Here is a 26,260-nt window from a genome sequence, read left to right on the forward strand (position 1 = left end):
TTCCCACCCCAGCGAGGAAAGCAACCCCTGCTGCAACACGGATGTGATTACTGCCCCACCTGCTGGCGAAAAGCAGCACTGCGCCCAATAAACAGCCCACTGCGTCAGTGACTCGTTAGCAACTGCGGTAGTTTTCTCCGGGAGCATACGGTCACTCTCCCGACGTGAAGACTCCCGGAGCGCGGTCACGGCGCCATTGTAACCGCTGTCTGTGTTGTGTTGTGTTTCTGTGACAAAGGCCGACACTTTCTCACTGTTTGAATGCACTTTTATTGCCTGTAAGACAGCAAGGAAACCCACTGGTTGGTCACGTTCATATATAGCAGTTTCTCGGCACAGCTTCATGGGAAGAAGTTAGCAAATATTAGCTTAGCCTTTGAGCTAAGGTAGCTAACTATCGTATCAATATGTAACAATACACAACCAATTTGACTCATTCTGTTAAGTGCAATGTGTTCGCCACCTTCTTAAGTATAATATAATTTTAGCTGTGTTATTGCATTACGTTATTTTCACAGTTTCAGTGCAGTGCTGTGCTTTGAGTAACCTACCATGGGCTCAATCCTCACGTACTGGTACTGAGGTGACGTCACAGCCAGTATTTATATGCTGAGGGGAGCCATGGCAACCAGTGAGTGTCCATGATACATATTGTATGTAACAGCAAATCTGATTGCTTGTCACTGTGTCAAGTGGAATCAACAGCTAAAATCTGTTACAGAAGCACAGGTTTATATAGGCCTTCCTCAAGTGGAAACAGGTGAAAGGAGGAGGAGCCAACACAAGCTGCTACACCTGAAGAGAGAGAGACACACACACACAAGAAAGGAGAAACATGCACACATACAAACACAGGAGGCGTAACACGTAACAGTAACTTTCAACAAGTTCATCAAGTGTGTCCGGGCTATTCTCTTCAAACTGAACTGCATTCTCTTGGATTTTTGCTCCAAAATGAACATTTACACACAGATGCCCAATTGCCCCTTGGCACGGCTCTTTGTCCTGTCAGTTCTGTTGTTGATTGGACTGAGATCGCTGTACGTTTACTTCAACAGCTACAGATAGTTATTTATAGATCTTGTTTGGTAATCTTTCTGTTTTCTCGATAAATGCACCACGCCTGAGGGAAATCTGATTTCAATGCACCGTAGACTCGTAGATGAATGTACTGACAGTAAAACTCTCCTGAATCTTGGATGAATGGGAATGATGTATTAATCTGTTCTGCTTACACAAGAGGAGTCCTGGTTCTTCAGCTAGAACTTGTATGTTGTGGGACCTGCTGAAAGCTGAACCTGAGCACGGCGGTGTAAAGAGAGGAAAGTGACTCACTGTGACAGGACACTCGAGCGAGCAGGAAGAGGAAATGAACACAGCACATCCATGATGGAGCCTCGGTGGGATTCCTCATCTCCTGCTTCAGACGCGCTGCTGGAGCTTCAGCTGAGTTCGGAACCCCGGAAACACACCCGGTCCGACCCGGCCTGAGTCAGAGGGGGGAGGGGGGCAACAGGGTACACACTTTCAGCTCTCTTTACACGATTTATACTGTTTAATCATCTTTATACTGTTTAATCATCTTTATACTGTTTAATCATCTTTATACTGTTACAGAGAGAGAGAGAGAGAGAGACAGAAAGAGAACAAAGCAGTCCGGGGAAATAAGAATTCATGAGGAAAGTGCTCTCTGATTGGTTAAGACATTGGACACGCCTCTCTGTGGTAATAAATCAGGGTTCAATTCTCAGATCTTCAGCTCACAGTTATTTAAATCACAGGAAGTTTGTCTCTATTTAGTGGAAAGGCTCCGCCCACACGGCAGAGTTCAGAACAAAACTGTCCCGCTTTATTTCTAAAATAATTCACATCAAAACTCTTCATTATCCTGATCACATCCGGAGTGTCCCAGGAATTTAACTCTCTTGATTGCGATCCAATTTTATACATACACATACAGGTCTGTCTCAGAAACTGGGTACTGCGGGGGTTCCCCACTAAATATACTCACAGTCAATAAACTATACGGTTCTGAATTCTGGTGTTGGTTTTAATTTGAAATAAAATGATGAAAGAAATACAGATAAAACTAAATCTTTGATGTGAATACTCTATTCAGAATTTGGCAAAAATTCTGCAAATTTGTGGAAAAATGGCGGCTTGATCTGGGACATGATAAACGGTCGACTACATCGCATTCCCTTAAAAAGGTTGTAGTCCACTGACAAGTCTACAGTTATCACTAATTGTATTTTAAGTTGTAACTTTATACACCTAAGGATTGGTGCGGTCACAGAATAATCATAACCGTAATAAAACATCATGCAAAATATTTGATCACCGTTGTAATTCCATTTTCCGCAAACCCAAAACCAATACGATCGTGTGTTTTGATCTAAACGGAAAGCCTCAGGGTCAAGGTCACGACCTCGCCAAAAGTAGGAACTTAAAATCACTACGCCATATAAAAATTTACACTGAAAAAAATGACTTTTGGGGGTAGTAAAATATAGAAACTCAGGTGTGGTAACTTCTACACAGAAATATCATAATTCTGTGAAAACTGCCATTTACTTAATAATAACAAACAACATATAGACATTTTACTTGTGTCATCAAAATATTGTGTTTAATGAGTAAGTTCTACTATATAAATACCCGTAGGTTTTAAGGGTTATATGGTCGTTACATACAAACACAGAAAAACTAAGTAAAACTTAGTACTTTTTAAATTCAGAGCATGCGCGCTCAACGAGGAGACGGTTGGAATCAGAAGAACTCTATAACCAGAAGAGAACAGCCATTCAGCCTATATGAGAAGCAGCACTTGAGCAGTGCTTGTGTCTGTAAAGAAATTGTGGTAAGTAACCTACTTTGTGAACTTTTTTGCACCATGTGCGACAACTCATTGAAGAGGAGGGCATTTTGATTACAATGTGTATGATATGGATAAAGTTAATGTAGGCTAATCGTCGCAATCACGGACCACGACTCGTGGTTAAGGATTATCTAGCAATTTGGAACACAAAAGGACCAAGCTTTCTTGCCAGGTGACAAGATGAATGACAAATAGTCAAAACGGAAGCATTTAATGGTTTATCTCGACACCGATTACAGCTATTTTCGTTGATTTTGAGCATGTATGTAAGGATGTAGAACACTGACTGGACACCTTTCATCAAGCAGGAGAACAGTCGTCACATAGCATGCTAGAGGATACATGCATCATGGCAGACTAGGTTTAGAGCGGCAAAGTTCTACAGCTTATGAATGCAAAGGGATGAAAACGGCGCGCCTTTTGGAGGATGCCGCCTTTTTCACGGCTGATCCGATTTTTTTTTTTTTAGGGGGGGCGTTGGAGTGTCTGATTATAATTTCAAAGTAAATTCTGTATTAAAATTACTAAATAAGCAAATGCCGTCGTTACAGTCCATGAAACATAGGAAGTATAAGTATGAGAAGAAAACAGTAAATCAGAAAGCTGCACACGTTTATTTGATGATGATGATGATGATGGTGAGCCTTTATTTGTCAATTTCTTCACATGTACAAGACATACAAAAGAATCGAAATTGGACCTGTCGACCAATCCGTGCATTACATAGATACATGGATGGATTTATGCTAATTACATTGCATTATCCTCTGCTGTACTGTATTAACAGTCAACGCCTGCAAACATCGGTTTGCCTCATTGTTGTTTCTGTGTTTTCACTGCAACACTTGGGAGACACCCATTCAAAAGTCCAAATACAGTCCAACTGTGCCATGTCATATCATGTGCGGAACATTGTTTTTCGGTTGTCTATGCAATGCAGACCTAATTGTGGCTATGATTCTTGCTAATGTGTTTTTCTATGTCTGTTTTCATTTACAGAGTGGCTTCACTACTAGGACGGAAAGAAAAACTGAGACCAGAGGAGAGTTGGGGTGTAGGACAGGTTTGCAGATTTTATCGTTAGTGAGGGACAGTGGGTATTTAGACATGAGTAATGAGATGGTCGTGCAAATCTTGCACTTTCAGTGCAGTTAAACGTGTAGAGCTTTTAAGACACTACAGACTGAAGCATTTTCATACTGGTCAAGGCCGCTCACTACCCTGCTTACACACAAATTGCCCTTGTCTATTTAAAAATTAGGGGGCACTCCATGCACATTTATCTAGAGATCATTCAGAGGGTGAACGGTTAGGGCAGTTTGTCACATTTTCATGCCTTGTGTGTAATTTAGGTAGGTTTCATACTGAGAGGCAATATTTCGAGCACCTTGGTACTCACCTTAAAAAGTTTGAAACTGTTACTTGTGTTTTCAAAGATTGTGATTATTGTACAAACATATATTCAACATTCGCATCACACAAAAGTAGGAAGCATACTCCTCACTGCCTTGACAACTTTAAACATGCTGTACTGCAAACAGATTCAAATCAGGCAACCAGGGAAGACTGTTTGTTGGTTGACGAAAGTGAAGTTGTTTCTTCTGCTGAACCACTCGTTGAAGAAGATGAAGATGTACTTACAGACATTGTTGATGAGCTTGGCTCTTTATTACTTAAATTAGAGTGCATCTTCAATGTACCTACTAGATGTATAGATGAAATTGTAGAGGAACTTCAGTTTTTTACTGAAGTTTTACTGAAGTTTTACTGAGGGGGGGGGGGGGGTGCCTACAGTGATGTCAGTGTAATATTTGAGGGGGATAGTGCAAGAGTGAGGCGAGGGGTGGGGGTGTACGGCTGTGCTGTAGGAGTCTATGTGTGCCATATTCAAGTGCTGTGTGGGGGGGGGGATGCTGTGTGAGAGATGAGCAGTTATGAGGTGGGTAGGGGCACATAAGGGTTGGGGGGGTCAGTCTAGAGTGTGTGGTGAGCAATAACGAAGTGTCCTATGCAGCAAGTGTCAGTGACTGTATGTGGGTGGGGGTGTATGTGCATGTGGGTGGTGTACAGTATGTGCACGTGTGGTGTAGTGTAGTGTCTTAGTGTGTCAGGGAAGTGATGTCTGTAAATTCTATTGCACTTTGGCAATTATATGAATTTTAATATACACCTACTTCACAATGATTCAATGTGTGTATACATTTTTTCTGGACACCCTGTATGTATGTATATACTGTATATATAACAATGCTGCTTGGTCTGTGTGAAACACTGATATATAAAACACCTATGTATGAATCATAGGATCTTGTAATGACAGACTTTTCTTTTATTTCTTTTTCAGTTGTTCTTGCTCAAGGGCTGAAGATGGCTGCCCCCATTAGTCTCCGTGTCATAGTTGAGGAGACAAGAGTTCACAAACTTACCCTTCCAAATGGAATGCCTGGCACCGTCGATGAACTGTTGGCAGCTGCACAACGTGATTTTAAACTGCAAGGGAGTTTTGCTGTTATGTACATGGACCATGATTTCAATGACCAGTTTTTCACTTTGACTTCTACTGACATGATTCGTGATATGGACACTATCAAGCTAGTTAAGTTAGAGCCTACTGTTGTTCTTACCCTGAGTCCCATCTCACCTGAGTTCACTGCCTCCACTCCAGCACTTGATTCTTCGCTGGACGACAGTGCGTCTGTTAGCTCAGCAGACACCATCATTTTACCGGTTTCATCAGAACATCGCTCTGCTCCTTGGCCAGTCCCGTTCCCAATTCCCACCTTTTCTTTTGATGTTGAAATGCTCCTTCAACTGGGAAACAATATGTTTGAAACCGATGGAACACTGATGCAGAATCCTAGTGTCGTATCAAATGTTCTTCAGAAACTCACAGAGACTATCTTCAACTACACTGCCTATCCATCAGGGTGGCAAATTGTGGCAGTTGTGGAGGCTCTTCTCACCAAACACCCCTGTTTGAGGGAACCAGGGACGTCCTTTTCAGGCATGTACGGCTGGCAACAGCGATTAAAGTACAAGATGGCCAACCATCGGTCGAAACTGAGGAAGCAGGATGTGCCGTGCCCAGAGCTTGAAATCAGCTCATTGAAAAGAAAGGCACCGGGCAAGAGAAGTCCCGCAGAAAACTGCAAGCGACCGAGAAGGGCAGAGATCAACTTTCTGCCTCCACTTCCTAATGGAGAAAACGTCGAAAGCCTTGAGATGGAGAGACAGGAGCTGCTAAACGAGGTGAAGAAGATGAACAACAGCCGGCTCATCGGTGAGAAGATGGCAAAAACTTTCTCCTACTGCAGGCTGGAGGTGGTCAGTGGGAGCCCAGTGGCTGATGTCTTCAAAGAAAGATGGCCAGCTGTATTTTGTGAAGCTGAGGTAGGAAAATGTGTAGATGTGTCAAAACTATTTGTATTACCGGGTAGTAACATTTGATTTTACTGTGTAATGCCAAGTTCAGTGTGTGTATGTATCTCCTGTCATTTCAGATCAAGGAGGAATTCCAAAGGATCACAACAGTTTCCCTGGAGCAGACATTCATGATGAATCTGGACCAGTATACCCCAAAACTCATTACACTGATGAGGTCCAAGGGAGGCGTCCGGGGTACCCGACTTAGGCCATACCTGGAGAAGCTGAGTGAGGTGTGATTCTCAGTGGTTAATTTTCTATATTATTTGCCACAAGTAGGAGCCACTTATTTTGTTCCTACATTACATCCATGGTCCTTGCATGGTCTGTACATGGTCCAAGAGACATCATGTATCCCCCGCGATAACGTAGTCAGTGCAGCCCTGACTGGTGACACCCCTTAATCAGGACCTTAATGAAATGAATGGGCATGTTTAGAATTTATGTATTCGAGGGAGGGGAGATATTAGTTGGCTAGAAGTCGCTGAGGAGTCACATGGAAGTCGCATGGCATGCAACTGGAATGGGAAAAAGTGGCTACTACTGTATCATACTGTATAAAACACATCAATTTCTGCCATTACAAAACTTCAGTACAAAGTGTGCTGACTTAGAGGGATGGTATGGTGTAAAATGAAAATTAGAATCTTAAAAAGTCATGGTAAGTTTGTATGTTTAGTGAGGAGGGATCCTAACAGCTGCCCATTTACTGCCATTCATTCATGGCTAGTTGTTTTCCCTCACGCTGGGCGGACCAAATGTGCCGTCTGTATCTTTGTTCCCTGTGTATTTATTGACCTTGTGTTGCAGTTGTCCAGTGCTGCATTGCTGTCAACTTCTGTTGTCAATTGTCAGTTGTCAATTCTTGTCGTTCCTAGTCTTTTCTCGTAGTCACAATATTAATTGTTTTTCACAAACATTTATTTATTTACAGAACCCAACCATTGAGACGAGGTGTGACACAATAATCCGCTGCCTCATCATATACCTTGGAGAGCAAGTGGAGGAGCTTTTCCAAGACTGCCTGGTAATTTTGTTGTTGTTGTTTTTGTTGTTGTTAGTAAAACTGTCATCCAAGTGCAGTACATCACACGACCATCTACATAAAGATGTCTAGATAACTATACTATTGATGTCCAATAATTCATCCACAAATCTAAAAAACTGTCAGTATAAACTTATGTTGTAATACATTAATTCACATTTAACCACAAAAGACAACTGTTTGTTTTCATGCATTGATACTTTATTGAAATGTTCAACATGTTTTGTGTACTTTATCCTCAGAGAGTAAAATTGTAATTAATGACATTTTTTATTTTATTTATTTTTCAAATTTAAAACTGTATGCAGGAGGACACCCCCTTTGATGAGAGCGAACATCCATTGAAGATCCTCGTCATCCATAGAGTGGTAGGACAGGATCCAGTAGGTGTGTCCATCCTCATAGATGGAAAGGAGGTGTTAGACAACTGTGGCAGCTCTGCGAAGGCTTGTGTTTTACTGATGGGACTGATTTATTCATTGAATCTTGCATATCCCCCACCACTGCGATACACATTTGAGGTGTTCCAGAAGGTTTTCCTGGAACTGGACGGGGTAAAGCTTTTGCCAAAAGTGGCCACGCTCAAGTCAAAGTTGCTTCCCAACAGGGCATGATATGGCTCTTCAGTGTACTCTTGACTTTTCCCTGCCCACGTTGTGTTTTATATTTGGGTCATGGAAAAAAGTGAGTGTTTCCATCTTGAAATGAAAATGGGATGTGTAATTTTTACCTGTGCACTTGAAACAAGCTTCTCTTTTTCATTTATTCTTATTATTTTTTTTATTGTTATTTTTTTGTCAAAGTTGAAATTGAAATTGTTCTGTGCACAGAATTGCCCCCGCCCCTTTGTTGAAGGGTCATGGAAAAAAGTTGACTTCTCTTTCTTACTCATTCTGTTTCTCTCATCAATTTCTCTCTCTCTCTCTCTCTCTCTCTCTCTTTGTTGCTCTCTTCCCCTTCTGTACTGTCTCTCATCCTGTCTACTGTTGCTAATGATGACTATGAATATTCTCTCCGGCCCTCTCTATCGCTCCTATGTCCCTAACACACTCCCCTCCCCCTCCGTCCCGCCCTCCCTTTGCTCTACATCCCCCGCTTAACAACAGAGCCAGAAATTGATGAAGAATCGGGTGTTAAAAAATAGAAAATTGATGCCAGTGAGGGAGGAGATGGCAGCAGGGGAATGGAGTGCGGCTCTGGGGTTACTGTGAAACACTTGTTTCTGTGTGTGCTCCTGCTAAACACACGGCGAGTGCTTATGTGCTGACGAGATTCCTAGATTTTTCATGCTGCAGTTTGTGTTTACTATGAATGTGTGTTTGTGCATGCATATGTTGGTATGTGTGTGCTCTGTCTTGTGCTGGAAACAAACTGCTCTTTTAATCTAGAATTAGATTACCATATGTTGAAAAGGGGCAGTTTTCTTTAAGCTTAACTTGCCATCTTTAAGTGAGAATGAGATGTCGATCTCACAAACTTTTGATGTTACCTGAATTACTTTCGTTGCTGTTTAATAAAAAAACATTGAAAATTGTTTTTAAAAATTGTCAAGAGAAGTGTCATTTGCATAATATGAAGAACTAATATAATTATACAACTAAGTAATTAATATAAATACTAAATAAATCAATGAATAAAATAAATAATAATACATAAATAAAGGTTACTGTTATTAACACTAGTCACTTAAGATTTAAGCAATAATTTCATCAAAACTTTACTTAATTAATGAAAGTAAATATTAAATTATACTTGAGTAACACTTACTCATTAAAATTGAAGATAGTTATTCGTGGTGGTAAGTAAATTTTATTCAACACTGGCAAGTAAATAATAATTAATACTACAGCAGTGAAATTTACTTAAAAAGTGCTAATGCAAATACTTACGAGGATTTTTCTAAGTAAATCTTACAAGTTATTTTTTTCAGTGTAGTTATAAATCTGCGATTTTGTTTTTTAAAACGAAAGCTGAAAGTTAGGTATAGAATATGTTTCTTACAGAATATGTTACGATGGTAGCTGGTCTTGTATGAATTTCTGAGCTATAAAATGAGTTGTGGTCTATTTTTTACCGTAGCGTGTTATTTGTGTGCGGGGAAGGAAACACATTAACAATTTGCATGTGTAGAATGCATAGCTGCCAACATTCCGAAATTGTAAATAGTAATACAAGGTTGGGTACTGAGTCTTGGTGGGGGGTCGGGGGGTCGGGGCGAAGCCCCCCCCCCCCCCCCCCCCGCTGAAAAAGCTTTCTAGCAAAACTACCCTGAAAAATCACACCAAAACAAAATAGTTTGACAAAATTTATTCTACAAACTAAACTATCATCTTACATTAATTTGCAAAGTTCTTTTCAACAATGGAAACAAATTTACCTGGAACTAGAATACATATATCATCAAAGCAATTTGGCACAGATCAAACATAAAAGGAACCTCTTGTAATCAACACCAAACATAAAAATGTCTCAAAACATGCTTGGCACAAAGTGAAACAGCTCAAAAAAGTGTCAATTTCAACTTGCTTCTTCACATGACTACAAATCAAACAGAACAGAATCAACAACACACCCCGGGCATCAAATCGTGCCCGCCAATCACAACGCAAGGTTTTTGTTTGGATTCTTTGGGTGGGCTTTTGCAGGAGTGACGACAAGGCTGCGCGACGCTGGAGAAAGCGCTATTGAACAGCGCTCGTTTGACTCCGCTTTGGAATCAGTTTTAGAAGAATTAGGAGTTTTCGTTGAAACATGAGTAGGAAGAGGCTCTCCGCTCATTCCATGATCGCTGAATCTTCACCAAAACACTCGACGCTCCAATGGTGTCCCTCTCCACATGCTGTTTGTTTACCCCATAGACATATAAACATAGACGCCGCATTGAGCTGGTGGCCCGTTGCTGGGATACGTCAGAGCGTCCGCCGTATTTGATGTGGCAAATCTTCCCCGTAAACCAATGCAAGTAAATGGACTGAACTTCATAAAGCCCCTTTCTACAATAATATTTAACTCGATGCCTTTCATTCACCCATTAAGACACACACGTATATATTTGAGAAACAAACAGGCATCAAAACAACATGTATAACTTTTAATGTGATGGTTATAAATCGCGTGCGAAATACCCTGTACACTGCAAACTAGCGACAGATCCGCGATAGATAGCTCAGGTAAGCTAATCAGTCAGCATACCGTAGCAAGCTACCAAAACCTGAGGCCACAATAACCAACCGACAAGACTGAATATGATAAATGATGGAAATAGTGGAAAAACTGGAAATAGTGAATGAAAATAAAAATGTACTGTTTTATTTATTGAGTCACCACACAGACCTGCTCTCGCTGAATAAAGTGAGCTGAATGAGCGCCAAACTGAGTTCGGCCAGGTTCTAACGTCATACCAAAACAAAATACATCACTGATTCCTTCCCATTCAGAAAGGTTAAAAACATTCATCATACGTCCAAAAACGCTCATCATAGTGTGGCACTGTATTCTCTAATTCTCACTGCTTATAACTCTACACCCCCCCGGTGGAGATGAGCTGGGAAACTGAAGACTGAAGGAACAGGATTGAAAAGTATTTTTCCAGTCTCACCTGTGAAAGGTAATCCCATGTGATCTCGTTTGGACGGTGTGGCAGCGGGGGCGTGGTCAAGCACCGGTCTGTGACAGGAGGGCGGAGTTGGGGAAGGTAAGTGGCAGAATCGCTTCACCTGAGTGTCATTAACCTGTGTTTTGTGTGTTCTCCCCAGTAAACCGCCCTATTTAAGGAGGGAGAGCGAGAGCAGAGGGAGGACCGGACGAGACGCTGTGTGTGTGTGTGTGTCTCTCGCGCTAGTGAAAACTGTTTGCAACTCTGAAAAGTGTGGCAATAAAGCCGGTTAACAAACCTGATCTCTGTCCTGCCGTCCTCTGTGCTCCACCCACACGCGATTCACGCTACAGTGGTGCCGAAACCCGGGACCGTGGAGCACCTGTCCTGCAGCCCCATGGAATCCTCCCCGTTCGCGGACTTGGTCCACGCCCTCGCCACGGCCCAGCAGAGCCAGCACCAGGCGCTCGTTACACTCCGGAAGGAGCAGGAGCGCCGCTTCGAAGCCCTGGTACTGGCTCAACAGGAAGACCGCGAGGCGTTCCGGCGCCTCCTCGCGTCGGCGGGGTCCACCAGCGCCCCGGCCGCGGGCCCATCTCCCATCACTTTGACTAAGATGGGCCCGCAGGACGACCCCGAGGCGTTCATCGCATTATTCGAACAGGTCGCCGAAGCCTCGGGGTGGCCGATGGAACAGCGCGCGGCGCGCCTCCTCCCCCTCCTGACGGGAGAGGCGCAGCTAGCCGCACTACAGCTCCCCGCCGACCACCGGCTGGCCTACGCCGACCTTCGCCGGGCTGTCCTCCAGCGCGTGGGGCGCACGCCGGAGCAGCAGCGCCAGCGCTTCCGCGCACTGCGAATGGAGGAAGTCGGCAGCCCGTTTGCGTTCGGCCAGCAGCTCCGGGACGCCTGCTGGCGGTGGCTGAGGGCCGAAGATTGCGACGCCGAGGGGATCATCGACCAGGTGGCGCTGGAGCAGTTCGTCGCCCGCCTACCCGCCGGAACCGCGGAGTGGGTCCAGTGCCACCGCCCGGCGTCGCTGGATCAGGCCGTAGGACTGGCGGAGGATCATCTGGCGGCTGTCCCGGCGGCAGGACAACGGATGTCTTCTTCTCTCTCCTCTTCTCTCTCTCTCTCTCTTCCCCCTCCTCCCGTGTCCCGTCCTCGCCCCATTCCCCCACCACGGAGGCGGGGGCCGGCCCCACCCCAGCCGGCCCGCCGCACCCGTGGTGCCCTCCCGTTTCTCCCTTCTATGTCTGTCTCTCCCCCCCCTCAGGTGAGTGACCCCCAGTCCACAGCTGCAGAGGGGAGGCCCGGGCCGGTTTGCTGGCGCTGCGGGGAACCGGGCCACCTGCAGCAACAGTGTGCCGCGATGGAGGTGGGGGCGGTGGTGCGGATCCCCGACGCGCCAGAGGCTGCCCTCGATCAGGCCGGAGCATATCGCATACCGGTAAGTGTACAAGGGGCGACCTATCAGGCGTTGGTGGATTCGGGTTGCAACCAGACCTCGATCCGCCAAAGCCTGGTGCAAGACGAGGCATTGGGGGGAGCACAAGGGGTGAAGGTGTTGTGTGTGCACGGGGATGTCCACTGCTACCCGTTGGTGTCGGTCCACATACATTTCAGAGGGGACAAATCTATAGTGAAGGCGGCGGTTAATCCTCGCCTTACCCACTCTTTAATCTTGGGGACTGATTGGCCGGGATTCCGGGGGTTGATGGCACACCTAGTAAAGAGTGGGTCCTGCCGGTTAGCCGGGGGGGGTCCCGGTGTCGTTTTGGCTGGGGCTGCGGTCGCAGGGCCGTCTACGTCATCTCCGCGACAGAGTGAGGGGCCCCCGGCTCCTCCTCTTTCTATTGGGGAATCCCTCGCGGATTTCCCACTGGAACAATCGCGAGACGAAACTCTGCGACACGCGTTTGACCAAGTGAGAGTAATCGATGGCCAAACGCTCCAGCCGAATGCCACCCCGACCTTCCCCCATTTTTCCATTTTAAAAGATAGGTTATACCGAGTGACGCAGGACACTCAGACGAAGGAGCGTGTCACCCAGTTGTTAATTCCAAAGAGCCGTCGGGAATTGGTATTCCAGGCGGCTCACTTTAATCCCATGGCGGGACACCTCGGGCAGGATAAAACACTCGCCCGGATAATGGCCCGAATCTATTGGCCGGGGATTCGCGGCGACATCCGTAAGTGGTGTACGGCGTGCCGCGAATGTCAGTTAGTAAACCCAGCGGCCATTCCAAAAGCGCCCTTGCGCCCCCTACCATTAATCGAGACCCCGTTTGAACGAATTGGGATGGATCTCGTCGGGCCATTAGATCGGTCAACACGAGGGTACCGCTTTATATTGGTTCTGGTGGACTATGCAACGCGATACCCGGAAGCGGTGCCTCTTCGCAATATCTCCGCACGTAGTATTGCAGAGGCTCTCTTCCACGTCATCTCCCGGGTCGGAATCCCGAAAAAGATTCTGACTGATCAAGGCAGCCCAAAGAGGGTGGTAAACTCCATCTAAGGCTAAATACCGGCACGAGACCGATAGCGAACAAGTACCGTAAGGGAAAGTTGAAAAGAACTTTGAAGAGAGAGTTCAACAGGGCGTGAAACCGTTAAGAGGTAAGTGAGGACGCACGTAACTGGGATAAGTGGCTCGAACCCTTGTTGTTTGCAGTGCGAGAGGTCCCCCAAGCCTCCACGGGGTTCTCCCCATTTGAATTACTGTATGGGCGTAAGCCGCGCGGCATCTTAGATGTACTGCGGGAAAATTGGGAGGAGGGACCTTCGCAGAGCAAAAATGAAATTCAATACGTTATGGATCTGCGCGCAAAACTCCACACGCTCACCCACTTAACTCAGGAGAATTTGCGGCAGGCCCAGGAACGGCAAACCCGCCTGTACAACAAGGGCATGCGCCTTAGAGAGTTCACTCCGGGAGATAAGGTACTCGTCCTGTTGCCCACGTCGAGCTCCAAATTAATCGCCAAGTGGCAAGGGCCCTTTGAGGTCACACGGCGAGTCGGGGATGTCGACTATGAGGTTAGGCGAACGGACAGGGAGGGGGCGCTACAGATCTACCACCTCAATCTGCTGAAGCTCTGGAATGAGGAGGTCCCCGTGGCGTTGGTGTCGGTAGTTCCGGGGAAGGCGGAGCTGGGGCCGGAGATCCAAAAAGGGTCATTGGCATCTCGCACCTCTCCGGTCCCCTGTGGAGACCACCTCTCCCCGACCCAACTCACGGAGGTCGCCCAGTTGCAGGCCGAGTTTTCGGATGTGTTCTCGCCCCGGCCCGGACGCACCAACCTCATAGAACACCACATAGAGACGCCCCCGGGGGTGGTAGTGCGTAGCCGACCTTATAGATTACCCGAACACAAAAAAAAGGTGGTTCGGGAAGAACTTCAGGCCATGCTCGAAATGGGCATCGTCGAGGAGTCCCACAGTGACTGGAGCAGCCCGGTGGTCTTGGTTCCCAAGGCCGACGGCTCGGTCCGGTTCTGCGTGGACTATAGAAAAGTCAATGCGGTATCTAAATTCGACGCGTACCCAATGCCTCGTATTGATGAGCTGCTTGATCGACTAGGCACGGCTCGCTTTTACTCGACACTGGATTTGACGAAGGGATATTGGCAGATCCCCTTGACTCCATTATCCCGGGAAAAAACGGCCTTTTCCACACCGTTCGGCTTACACCAGTTCGTCACACTTCCGTTTGGGCTGTTTGGGGCGCCCGCTACGTTTCAGCGGCTGATGGACCGGATCCTCCGGCCCCACGCCACCTATGCGGCCGCTTATTTAGACGACATAATCATTTATAGTAATGACTGGCAGCGGCACCTGCAACACCTGAGGGCCGTCCTTAGGTCGCTGAGGCGGGCGGGGCTCACTGCCAACCCGAAGAAGTGTGCGATTGGGCGGGTGGAAGTACGGTATCTGGGCTTCCACTTGGGTAACGGGCAGGTGCGTCCCCAAATTAATAAGACAGCAGCGATTGCGGCCTGCCCGAGACCCAAGACCAAAAAGGGGGTGAGACAGTTCCTGGGGCTGGCTGGCTATTATCGTAGGTTCATACCTAATTATTCGGACGTCACCAGCCCGCTGACTGACCTCACTAAAAAGGGGGCGCCAGACCCGGTCCAGTGGACGGAGCAGTGCCAGCGGGCTTTCTCTGAGGTAAAGGCTGCACTGTGTGGGGGGCCACTTTTGCACTCCCCTGACTTCTCTCTCCCCTTTTTGTTGCAGACAGATGCGTCGGACAGAGGGCTGGGGGCCGTTTTGTCCCAGCAGGTGGGGGGAGAGGACCGCCCAGTGTTGTACATCAGCCGGAAGCTGTCAGTGCGTGAGGGGCGCTACAGCACTATCGAGAAGGAGTGCCTGGCCATCAAGTGGGCGGTCCTCGCCCTCCGTTACTACCTGCTGGGGCGCTCTTTCACCCTCTGTTCGGACCACGCGCCCCTCCAGTGGCTCCACCGCATGAAGGATGCCAACGCGCGGATCACCCGTTGGTATCTGGCGCTCCAACCTTTCAACTTCAAGGTGGTCCACAGGCCGGGGGCGCAGATGGTCGTGGCGGACTTCCTCTCCCGTCAAGGGGGGGGGGAGTCGGCTGCGGGCCGGACGGGCGCCCGGCCTGAGTCGGGCGGTGGGGGTATGTGGCAGCGGGGGCGTGGTCAAGCACCGGTCTGTGACAGGAGGGCGGAGTTGGGGAAGGTAAGTGGCAGAATCGCTTCACCTGAGTGTCATTAACCTGTGTTTTGTGTGTTCTCCCCAGTAAACCGCCCTATTTAAGGAGGGAGAGCGAGAGCAGAGGGAGGACCGGACGAGACGCTGTGTGTGTGTGTGTGTCTCTCGCGCTAGTGAAAACTGTTTGCAACTCTGAAAAGTGTGGCAATAAAGCCGGTTAACAAACCTGATCTCTGTCCTGCCGTCCTCTGTTCTCCACCCACACGCGATTCACGCTACAGACGGTAAACCTGTTGGTACAGTTAAACGCAGCACATGAATGAGGTATCTTTATTCTCGGCTACTGTCTAGACGCTATACCAGAGACGGCTGAACAATCTCCACTTTGCCACATCCAATATGGCGGCGAGGATGACATATGATTCTACGCAGAAGGCGGCGTCTATGTTTACATGTCTATGGTTTACCCTCCCCCACTGCTTTCTGTCGCTCTGACTATGTCACAGTCACTGTTGCGCTGATTGGTCAGAGCGTTGGCCTATACGCACAGAGACAGTTTGAAAGACAGCGGGTTCAAATACGAATCCCACCGGTGATAGACTTTGAAAATGACCCATGAAATTTGGCAAAATCGTATTTTATTGTAGTAAATTCGTATTTTCGTAATCAAAAGGACAAATCGTAATAAATACGATTTATTCGTCGTAGTTGGCAGCTATAAGAATGGAATTTTCCACTCCAACAGTTAGAAGTTGATCGTGCTTCCATTTGCGGTCTCTCTGTTACGCGAGTGATCTGTTCGGACGTTATCACTGAAAAGGTGAGTTTTGACAGTTTTATTTTGTTTTAGTCTTGCAGTATAAGGCAATAGAATGTTTCTTTCATCTTACTTTCATATTTTGTAGTGTTTGTGTATTTCTGGCCAATATTTTGCAACCATGGTCAATTTAGATCGAACTTTTGATAGAATCTACGGCCAGTCATTTTGCCCCGCCCCCGCCTCGCGCTCCGTCCGGTGCGGTAGTGATGTCCCGTTGCTCGCGCGCCGCAGCAGAGACCCGCGCGACCTTCAGCCGGTACAGTCGCTGTTCTTTTACCACCGCCGTTATTCTCATCTTTCCGGTGTGTTCTTGATTTTTCCATTGTGTCCTATTTCGCCATATCAAACACCCAAACTGTATCATATTATTCATATTTAAGTGAATAATCAGTTCAGTCATCATAACTTGGCATTTTTAACCCAAGCAATCAAAAAGAGGAAATTTATTCAATATTTTCACTCATCTGTGAAGGAGGGGCTTTAATTCTTCATGATGTTTTATATGTAAAAAAAAATTTTACAAAAAGCATTTGAATTGTAATAAAATAAAAAAAAATGTTCCACAGTGGAGGCCAGATAAAGCAAGACGCTATCTTTATTCTTATTAAACATGACAAAAGAAACATTGAGTGTTCGGTAAATGCAAAAAAATAAAATTAGAAAATTTATTTTTTGCCCATAATGTCCCAAATGAAAGACCAGTTTCTGAGATGGACCTATATATATGTAAAGAAGAGTCACACTGATTATCTCATTGCAGTGGCACCTGTTAAGGGGTGGGATATATTAGATATATTCGACAGTAAGAGAACGGTCAGTTCTTGAAGTTGAGGTCTTGGAAGCAGGAAAAATGGACAAGGTTCAGGATCTGAGCAATCCGAGACGGTGCAGTTCCCAAACCAGACCGTGATGCAGCTGCTCAGAGTGCGCTCAATAGTCCCTCTGTAGAATATTGTGAGGAGCGAAGCCTTGATTTGGCTCCTGGTCTTTTCCATAGCGAGAAACACCCCTGGAGATGTTCAGACACGAGATGATTGGTGTGTTCTGTTGACACAAGTGTCTGATCAACAGGAGAAGTGTGATTACAGGTCACAACATGGTTAGTTTTCTGATCTGTGACCTTTAAACTGTGTGTGTGTGTGTGTGTGTGTGTGTGTGTGTGTGTGTGTGTGTGTAAATATTTTCCTCATCATTTTAATAATGTCTAACGTTAATAAACCTCCTAAACACTGTATTAGACTTTATGTTCTCTCAGATTAAACTGCTGTATGAAGTGAAACAGGGTTAAAGATATTCTTCAGAGAGTCGAAGGGTCACGTGTATAATATGACGTCAGATCAAAACTAAGATGGCGGATGCAAAGTTTGAGAAAATTCATTTTCATTTTACAGCAGGGGAAAAAAAAAACAGAGTTTCTGCTCTGGACAATTAAAATCAACACTTTATGAGCAGCCAGAATCCAGCAGGGGTTAGATCAGGGGTTTCACACACACACACACACACACACACACACACACGCCCCACCCCCGAACACTGAGCTCTCTCCCCACGCCCCGCCCCCGGAGAGAACACTGGAGGAACCTGTCTGTCTGCTGGAGGGTTCTGCTCCCACACTCAGTGAGATTTCTCTCCTTATTCTCCGCTTACTGAGTTCTTCACTGGGTTTCTCTGTTAAGGTTTCCAACTGAAGATATTAATTAACCCTCATTAGGCTTCATCCCTCAGATTAATAATAATAATAATAATAATAATAATAATGGGGCGGCACAGTGGTGTAGTGGTTAGCGCTGTCGCCTCACAGCAAGAAGGTCCGGGTTCGAGCCCCGTGGCCGGCGAGGGCCTTTCTGTGTGGAGTTTGCATGTTCTCCCTGTGTCCGCGTGGGTTTCCTCCGGGTGCTCCGGTTTCCCCCACAGTCCAAAGACATGCAGGTTAGGTTAACTGGTGACTGGTGAGCGTAGGTGTGAGTGTGAGTGTGAATGGTTGTCTGTGTCTATGTGTCAGCCCTGTGATGACCTGGCGACTTGTCCAGGGTGTACCCCGCCTTTCACCCGTAGTCAGCTGGGATAGGCTCCAGCTTGCCTGCGACCCTGTAGAACAGGATAAAGCGGCTACAGATAATGAGATGAATGAGATGAATAATAATAATAAACAGCGTTTCAAAAGCTGACCCTTATTTACATTAAAGCTGTGCATAATAAATATAAATAAATGGCAAATCCATAATGAATAGAATAAATAAAACTGTGGATAAAATTATGAGAACTTGTAGTGATTTGTATTGAGAATGGAAACGTTAAGAATAGCTCGTGTGAAAATGATAATAATGTAGAGGTTGGAGTAGATTGTACAGTTTAGAGTTGATGGAGAACAGTTTTAGTTCTCTCCATAAGCAGCAGTGTAATGAAAATAAAGCGGTTGATGTGAGCTGGAAGCAGAAAGCTGGAATAAAAGGAGACTTACTGCAAGAGGAAACACCATCCAGCACAAGGAGGAGAAGAAGGAGAGACAGAGTCAGTGCTGAACTCCTCCGAGCTTTCACTCTCATATCCCACTTCAGGCAGGTTGGGGGGGAACACAAACTCCCCATCAGCAACCCAACCCAACCCAACCCAAACTCCCCATCAGCAACCCAACCCAAACTCCTCATCAGCAACCCAACCCAAACTCCTCATCAGCAACCCAACCCAAACTCCTCATCAGCAACCCAACCCAAACTCCTCATCAGCAACCCAACCCAAACTCCTCATCAGCAACCCAACCCAAACTCACCATCAGCAACCCAACCCAAACTCACCATCAGCAACCCAACCCAAACTCACCATCAGCAACCCAACCCAAACTCACCATCAGCAACCCAACCCAAACTCACCATCAGCAACCCAACCCAAACTCACCATCAGCAACCCAACCCAAACTCACCATCAGCAACCCAACCCAAACTCACCATCAGCAACCCAACCCAAACTCACCATCAGCAACCCAACCCAAACTCACCATCAGCAACCCAACCCAAACTCACCATCAGTAACCCAACCCAAACTCACCATCAGTAACACAAAACCCAACCTCCCCATCAGTAACACACAACCCAACCCAAACTCCCCATCAGTAACACACAACCCAACCCAACCTCACCATCAGTAACACACAACCCAACCCAAACTCCCCATCAGCAACACACAACCCAACCCAAACTTACCATCAGCAACACACAACCCAACCCAACCTCACCATCAGCAACACACAACCCAACCCAACCTCCCCATCAGTAACACACAACCCAACCCAACCTCCCCATCAGTAACACCCAACCCAACCCAACCTCCCCATCAGCAACACACAACCCAACCCAACCTCACCATCAGTAACACACAACCCAACCCAACCTCCCCATCAGCAACACACAACCCAACCCAAACTCACCATCAGTAACACACAACCCAACCCAACCTCCCCATCAGCAACACACAACACAAACTCTCCGTCAGTAACACACAACCGAACCGAACCGCTGTCCGCACTGCGCTTTCACTCTGGGGCTCAGCGTTACCTGTTTATAGCGCCCTGTGACAGGCTCTCTCTCTCTCTCTCTCCCCCTCTCGGCCCCGCTGCGTTTCAAGATTGGAATGTGTTGAATGTGTGATTGGTTGTATGCTGCACGCGCCCTGTAACAGGCTGTCCCTCCTGATTGGTTGTATGACAGGCTCTCCCTCCCTCCTGATTGGTTGCATGACCGGCTGTCCCTCCCTCCCGCCCTGCTTCGCATCATGTGTAATTTTGGGCGGAGTTTATTTAAATATGGGCGTGTGCAGAGAGAGGAGGCGTGGCTGTTCCTGAGAAAATGAGTGGTGAAGTCATAGATTTACATAGAAGACTAGATGCCTCGTCCCCGTTGCCCGTCAACGAAGTCGAACGTCTGCACATGGCGGCCATCTTACCTCAGACAGCTGGTTTACCCATTACATTGTGTTGGTAGCGATATGTACTTTTCAGATGACCGTAACTTCCTCAAATTTCAATCGCTATTCAACCGGTTTGGTTTGTTATATAAAAAAAACAAACGGAAGTATGTATTTATGATATTAATGATGAATAATCATTTTATGTTTTAAAAAAAATACATGCTGAAATTCCTATGCTGTGAGAAGCCTAACACTGCATACTTATGGATAACTGCGGCCTTAGGACAAATAACCATACAATTTATTTCCAATTTTTAGTGAAAATATTTTTACATGTGATAGGGCTGTAGGGGAAGCTAAAGTTAAATAAACAGCTTACTCACTTCTGAAACTTCAGAAATACTTCATCCACCTCAAAAACCTAATGCACTCACATCATAGCATAATAACAAATGCACTGCCCGAGTAAGTAATAGTATAAAACAGTGACAGCGACTCACGGTAGTTTGTGACAAAAAAAGCATTTAATTAATCACATGTGGTTATACTTCCAAGCAGTGGCGGCTGCTGGTTTTTAAAACAGGGGAAGCCCATTTTACGCATTCATCGTAAAACCTGTAGGCCGGATATCAAAGCATAGAAAGGTGTGCCCTATTAGCATAGTGAACTAGACATCCCCACCTAGTGGCAGAAAGTATTTTTGCTTGTACATTTCATGTTATAGTCTGGCTTGCCAGGCTAGTGCCTCATATCCTTAATCAAAAATATCAAACATCCAAAAATCACTGGCTATTCAACGAAGAGCCTTGAACATCATACCCTGATATGCAACACAGAGTCTTTAACACAACACCCAGCTGTGCAACACATCCTTGAACATCTTCTGCAACACAGTCTGGAAATTCATAACCAGGTAGGCAATGCAACACACAGAACCTTGAATATTATCTCATCTCATTATCTCTAGCCGTTTTATCCTTCTACAGGGTCGCAGGCAAGCTGGAGCCTATCCCAGCTGACTACGGGCGAAAGGCGGGGTACACCCTGGACAAGTCGCCAGGTCATCACAGGGCTGACGCATAGACACAGACAACCATTCACACTCACATTCACACCTACGCTCAATTTAGAGTCACCAGTTAACCTAACCTGCATGTCTTTGGACTGTGGGGGAAACCGGAGCACCCGGAGGAAACCCACGCGGACACGGGGAGAACATGCAAACTCCACACAGAAAGGCCCTCGCCGGCCTCGGGGCTCGAACCCGGACCTTCTTGCTGTGAGGCGACAGCGCTAACCACTACACCACCATGCCGCCCACCTTGAATATTATACCCAGGTATAACCTATAACACAGAGCCCACCATTCTCTTAACATTACTGAACAATATACACACTTCAGATTCATGAACATTATATGATGCACACTATTTATACACAAATTCTGCCCTCCGCTCCTTTTCCAGAAAATGGTCTGTGACCCTGTCATACCAGCTGGTTGTGCTTTCCAGAGACTTCACCAGTTTCTGTTAGCAGCTAGCACTGCAGATCCCAATAAGGCTCAAGCTAGCCTACAACCAGATTGAACTACAAATGAAATAAACGAGTGAATTCACAAATGATCAAACTGATAGAATGGATGAAAGTTAACGGAGCACAACGAGTAATATTTACATTTATTTACAGAGTAATGTACAGAGACATCAATGAGAAGAAACGTTTATATGAAAAGAAATTCGGACAGCACTTTGGCACACGACTACACTTTCTTGACATCCGCTATCTGATCATGCTTCCGTGTTCCTCGCCGACACCGAAGTACAGAGCCCGCCCTCCTCATGTCTTTCAAACACCACCTCCAATAATCCTTCATCAGCCCGGCTTCTTGCCCCTCCCACTGTCTCGTTTAGTCCCAGAGAAGCCCGGCTTCCCTGGAAGTGACGATTTTGTCGATTTTAACCAATAACAACTAGCCGAAATTGGCTGTTCAGAGCCCTCTCATAGACTGCAACGGATACCCGGCTGCCAGCCATAGAGCCCATTGAAATAAGAAAGGTTACAGCCAGTGTTGCCAGATTGGGTGGTTTTAAGTGCATTTTAGCAGGTTTTGAACATATTTTGGCTGGAAAACGTCAGCAGTATCTGGCAACGCTGGTTACAGCCTGGCAGCAAAGGTGATTCTCGTAGCGAACTGCAAGTTCGTCAGACATCACTCAAGTTACAGGATAGTTATGAACGTAAATACAATCTTGGGCATATATTGTGTTATGCAAGTTATTGTTTAAATGAGAATTCAACGTCGTAGACGCCGCAGTTTGGGGAGAGAATTTTAGGGGAAGCTCGGCTTCCCTTGTTGTCTCTGAGAAATCGCCCCTGCTTCCAAGGATAAAAAGATATCTTTACATTTACAAAAAGAACATTCAAAGCTGATTATCATGTCAAAGTCAATATATGTTAGCACAGAAGATTGAAATTTCATTTGACTAGGCTCCAATGTGCAGTTAAAATAAAACTAAACATACTGATATAAACATCTACAATTAAAACACACGCAGACACACACATCATCTTGTCATCAAAGTCAGTACTTTGATTTCCTCTAGAAATCATAATGTAAGTTGTTTTAAATTAACCAACCCGAAAATGAAAACCATGTGCAAGTGCAACTGCAGTTATTGAAAATATTATCTCATGACCTTCCATGTAAAATTACTTGGTGCTACGAGCTAGCCTAGCATGAAACACAACTTTGACAAAGCTGCAGTAAGTCGTTTTTGAAGAGAAAAGGTACGATTTTAGCATGTTCAAGCACCCAGAATTACAACCACATTAATAATGTTTTAAGAAATCAAACCATTTGTATATACGTCAAAATTTCAGCGAGATAAGAGTATAAACATTTAAGCATCTCAATGGTCTTACCTCAGTGTACCGCAAATTCTGTGGAAAAGCTTGCCTGTGGTAAGATGGCCGCCCTGTGCGGACGTTTTGGAATACGCGGTGAGGCATCTAGTCTTCTATGTATATCTATGGGTGAAGTGAGTGAGATCAAGTTGAGTGTTTATTGTCCTCTGCACAGTAAGGACATGTCCTCTTGCACAATGAAATTCTGAGTTTGCTGCCCAACATGAATGCCAATTACAAATAAACAAACAAACAAACAAATAGAAGAAATCACACAAAGTAAAGGCAATATAGTGCAAAATAAAGGTAAATGTAGTGCAAAATAGACAGTGTAATACAAAAATAAGGCAATGATCAGACGCAGCAGCAAAAAGGGCCGTAATGTGTTGATAATGTGTTAACTGATGATGAATCCATTATTCTCGTTAATCAGCCATGTTTACACATAAGATGAGTCACAGGATTTTAGTTTTGACTTTGCAAGAACCAAAACACATCAAATAACCATCACCATCACACACCGACACCCACAGACAGAGAGCAGGCTTTACATCAGTCAGACTGAGACAGTATTAACACACCGATGGAGAAACGGATCACAGAGACACACTGAGAGTCTTACAGCGTCAGATTAGCGTTCAGATATCATCAATATCCAGATAAGTGACTTGGCGCATCCAAACACACTGCTTTCCATTTTACTCAGGTGGTTTTCACACTGGGTCCGCACTCAGCACCGGTTCTGTTCTACTGACTCCTCTCCTCTTTATTCCTCTTATGCAAGAGACGAGGCTAAAAACTGACATTGGATGCCTGTGATCTTCAGGCCTTCAGGCAACACTGCATTAAAAGCAGACATATGTCTGTCGTATGTATGTATGGTATGAGGGTTCATTAGTACACATGGCATGGGTAGCTTGTACATCTGGGAAGGCATCATTAATGCTGAATGATATATACATGTTTCAGAGCAATATGCTGCCATCCAGACTAAATCTTTTTCAGGGAAGGCCTTCTTCCTTTCAGCAAGACAATGCCAAACCACTTTCTGCACATATTAAAACTGCATGGCTCCATAGTAAAAGAGTTCAGGTGCTAAACTGGCCTGCCTGCAGTCCAGACCTGTCTCCCATTGAAAACATTTGGCACATTATGAATCACAAAATACAGCAAAGGAGACCCTGAACTGTTGAGCAACTGAAATTGTATATCAGGCAAGAATGGGACAACATTTCTCTTTCAAAACTACAGCAGCTGGGGCCTCATGTACAAAGACCTGCGTGGATTTCCCACTAAATATGTGCGCACGTCAAAATCGGGAAATTTGCGTATGACCAAAAAAATCCGGATGTATCAATCAGTGCGTACGAAGGTTTCCACGCACTCTCCTGTTGTACATCCCAATCAACGTGGAATTCAGCGCACATGCACGAGCCCCGTTCCCCGCCCCGTCTCCTCCCTCAATTATTCCACACTGAATATGTTAATCAGTATAAATAGACCTGCAGTAAGGCCCGCGTTAGGTAAAAGACATGGCAACTTTTACTAACGCGTTAATGTTAATTAAATGTTAGAAATCTCGCATTAATCAAATTAACATTTAACATTTATTATTAACATTTAATATTAACATTTATTCGCGTTAATCCCTGCCTTTAGCACAGTGTAATAGAATTCACATACATCACTTAATTGTTCTGTCACCTCCAATTAAAGTGATGTTCAAAGTGTATGCTATGAGACATGCAACGGTCACTGATTGTATGCCACTGAATGTGAATGTAGCCTATACCAAGATAACGGTATGATTCGCATCGTCCGCAGTGCCTGCGCCACAATGAGTGTCTATTTGAGTTACATGGGTTTTGAAAACAAAAAAACACCTTTAGTGCTCTAATGTGTACATTTTTTCGGGGACACCCTGTATTTGAGGAAATGTCTTCCTCTCTTAGTAGGCCCAATATTCCTAGCCACATGTAACCAGAAATAAAACATGTGCACATATTTTCCACAATAGGATTTTAATGACAAATGTATTCTAGCAGGGTGCCAGGGAACAACAGGAGGCCCCCAGTCCATCCCACCCGAGCAGGAAGAGGACCCCCAGCCGAGCGGATCCAGCGTCACTGTCACCTGCCCCCCTTCTCCACCGCCTGCCCCTGTCGCCGGGTCCACAGGCCGGGTGCTGACGCGCGCGGTCCTTGAGTCGCAGGGGGAAATTTTAAAGGGGATAGAGGCGATTAACGACAACCTCGAGGGAATCCGCGAGGAATTGAAGGAACTGAATAACACATTAAAAGAATATCTTAAAAAATGAATGGTGTCCCGTGTCCCATCTGTCCTTACCTTTTCACACTGTGGCTATTAAGCGCTGCCGGGTTTGTATGCCATGTTGCTGTGGCACTTCGTTGTGAGGCCCAGGGTCTGGGTCCTCCGGCAGATCTCGCTCCATTATTGGCACGCCGTGCCGCTGCGCCACATTGTGTAACACGCCACACACCGCGGTTGTGTCTGATTTGTACGCACTTGGAAATCATTTCATATATTGAGCTTGGTAATTATGTGATAAGGCTACCCCACGCAACATCAACTAATAATATTTCAGTCTGACGCCTCGCGGCAAATGCGCGAGGAAGATCTATTAAGCTAGCTGCAATGCATGGTCCTGCATGTGCATTCTTTAATTTAATTAATTAACCAATAGTCAATGGGAATAATATCGAAATGATATTGCTGGGGTTTCTCATTTCCCGTAATTACAATATGGAAGGGATGGTTGATGGATCTGTTGGCATTTACCCAACAGTCTCGCATTATGTGTCTCGACAATGTCGTATGACTGACATACATTTCAATTCACGCATCCTGATGTTCCGATGCATTTTTGGATGCCTCTTATCGCCATGTCATGACTCTTGACCGAGTAGGCCTAAATGTAGTTGCGTTGCTCTGCCTCTAAGTGTCGCCAAGTACCAAGATGCACCAGAAATGTGCGTACGCCAGCCA

At 45.7% G+C, this 26,260-nt stretch overlaps 1 protein-coding gene across 2 annotated transcripts; it reads left to right on the forward strand.

The window, feature by feature from the left end:
* Window positions 1-811: 811 nt before the first annotated feature.
* LOC132888993 (uncharacterized) lies at window positions 812-8,423 on the forward strand. Of its 2 annotated transcripts, XM_060925092.1 has the most exons (8): window positions 812-1,517; window positions 1,620-1,725; window positions 2,738-2,860; window positions 3,878-3,941; window positions 5,223-6,268; window positions 6,379-6,534; window positions 7,236-7,328; window positions 7,655-8,423. In XM_060925092.1, exons 2-8 carry the CDS (start codon window positions 1,675-1,677, stop codon window positions 7,958-7,960), a joined length of 1,839 nt encoding a protein of 612 aa, XP_060781075.1. In that variant the 5' UTR covers window positions 812-1,517; window positions 1,620-1,674; the 3' UTR covers window positions 7,961-8,423. The 2 variants fall into 2 exon arrangements, with proteins under 2 accessions (XP_060781075.1, XP_060781074.1); XM_060925091.1 differs by having other exon boundaries at window positions 812-1,725.
* The last annotated feature ends 17,837 nt before the right edge of the window (window positions 8,424-26,260 follow it).

Source organism: Neoarius graeffei, chromosome 7 (assembly GCF_027579695.1).
Source record: "Neoarius graeffei isolate fNeoGra1 chromosome 7, fNeoGra1.pri, whole genome shotgun sequence".
Taxonomy (NCBI): Eukaryota; Metazoa; Chordata; class Actinopteri; order Siluriformes; family Ariidae; genus Neoarius; species Neoarius graeffei.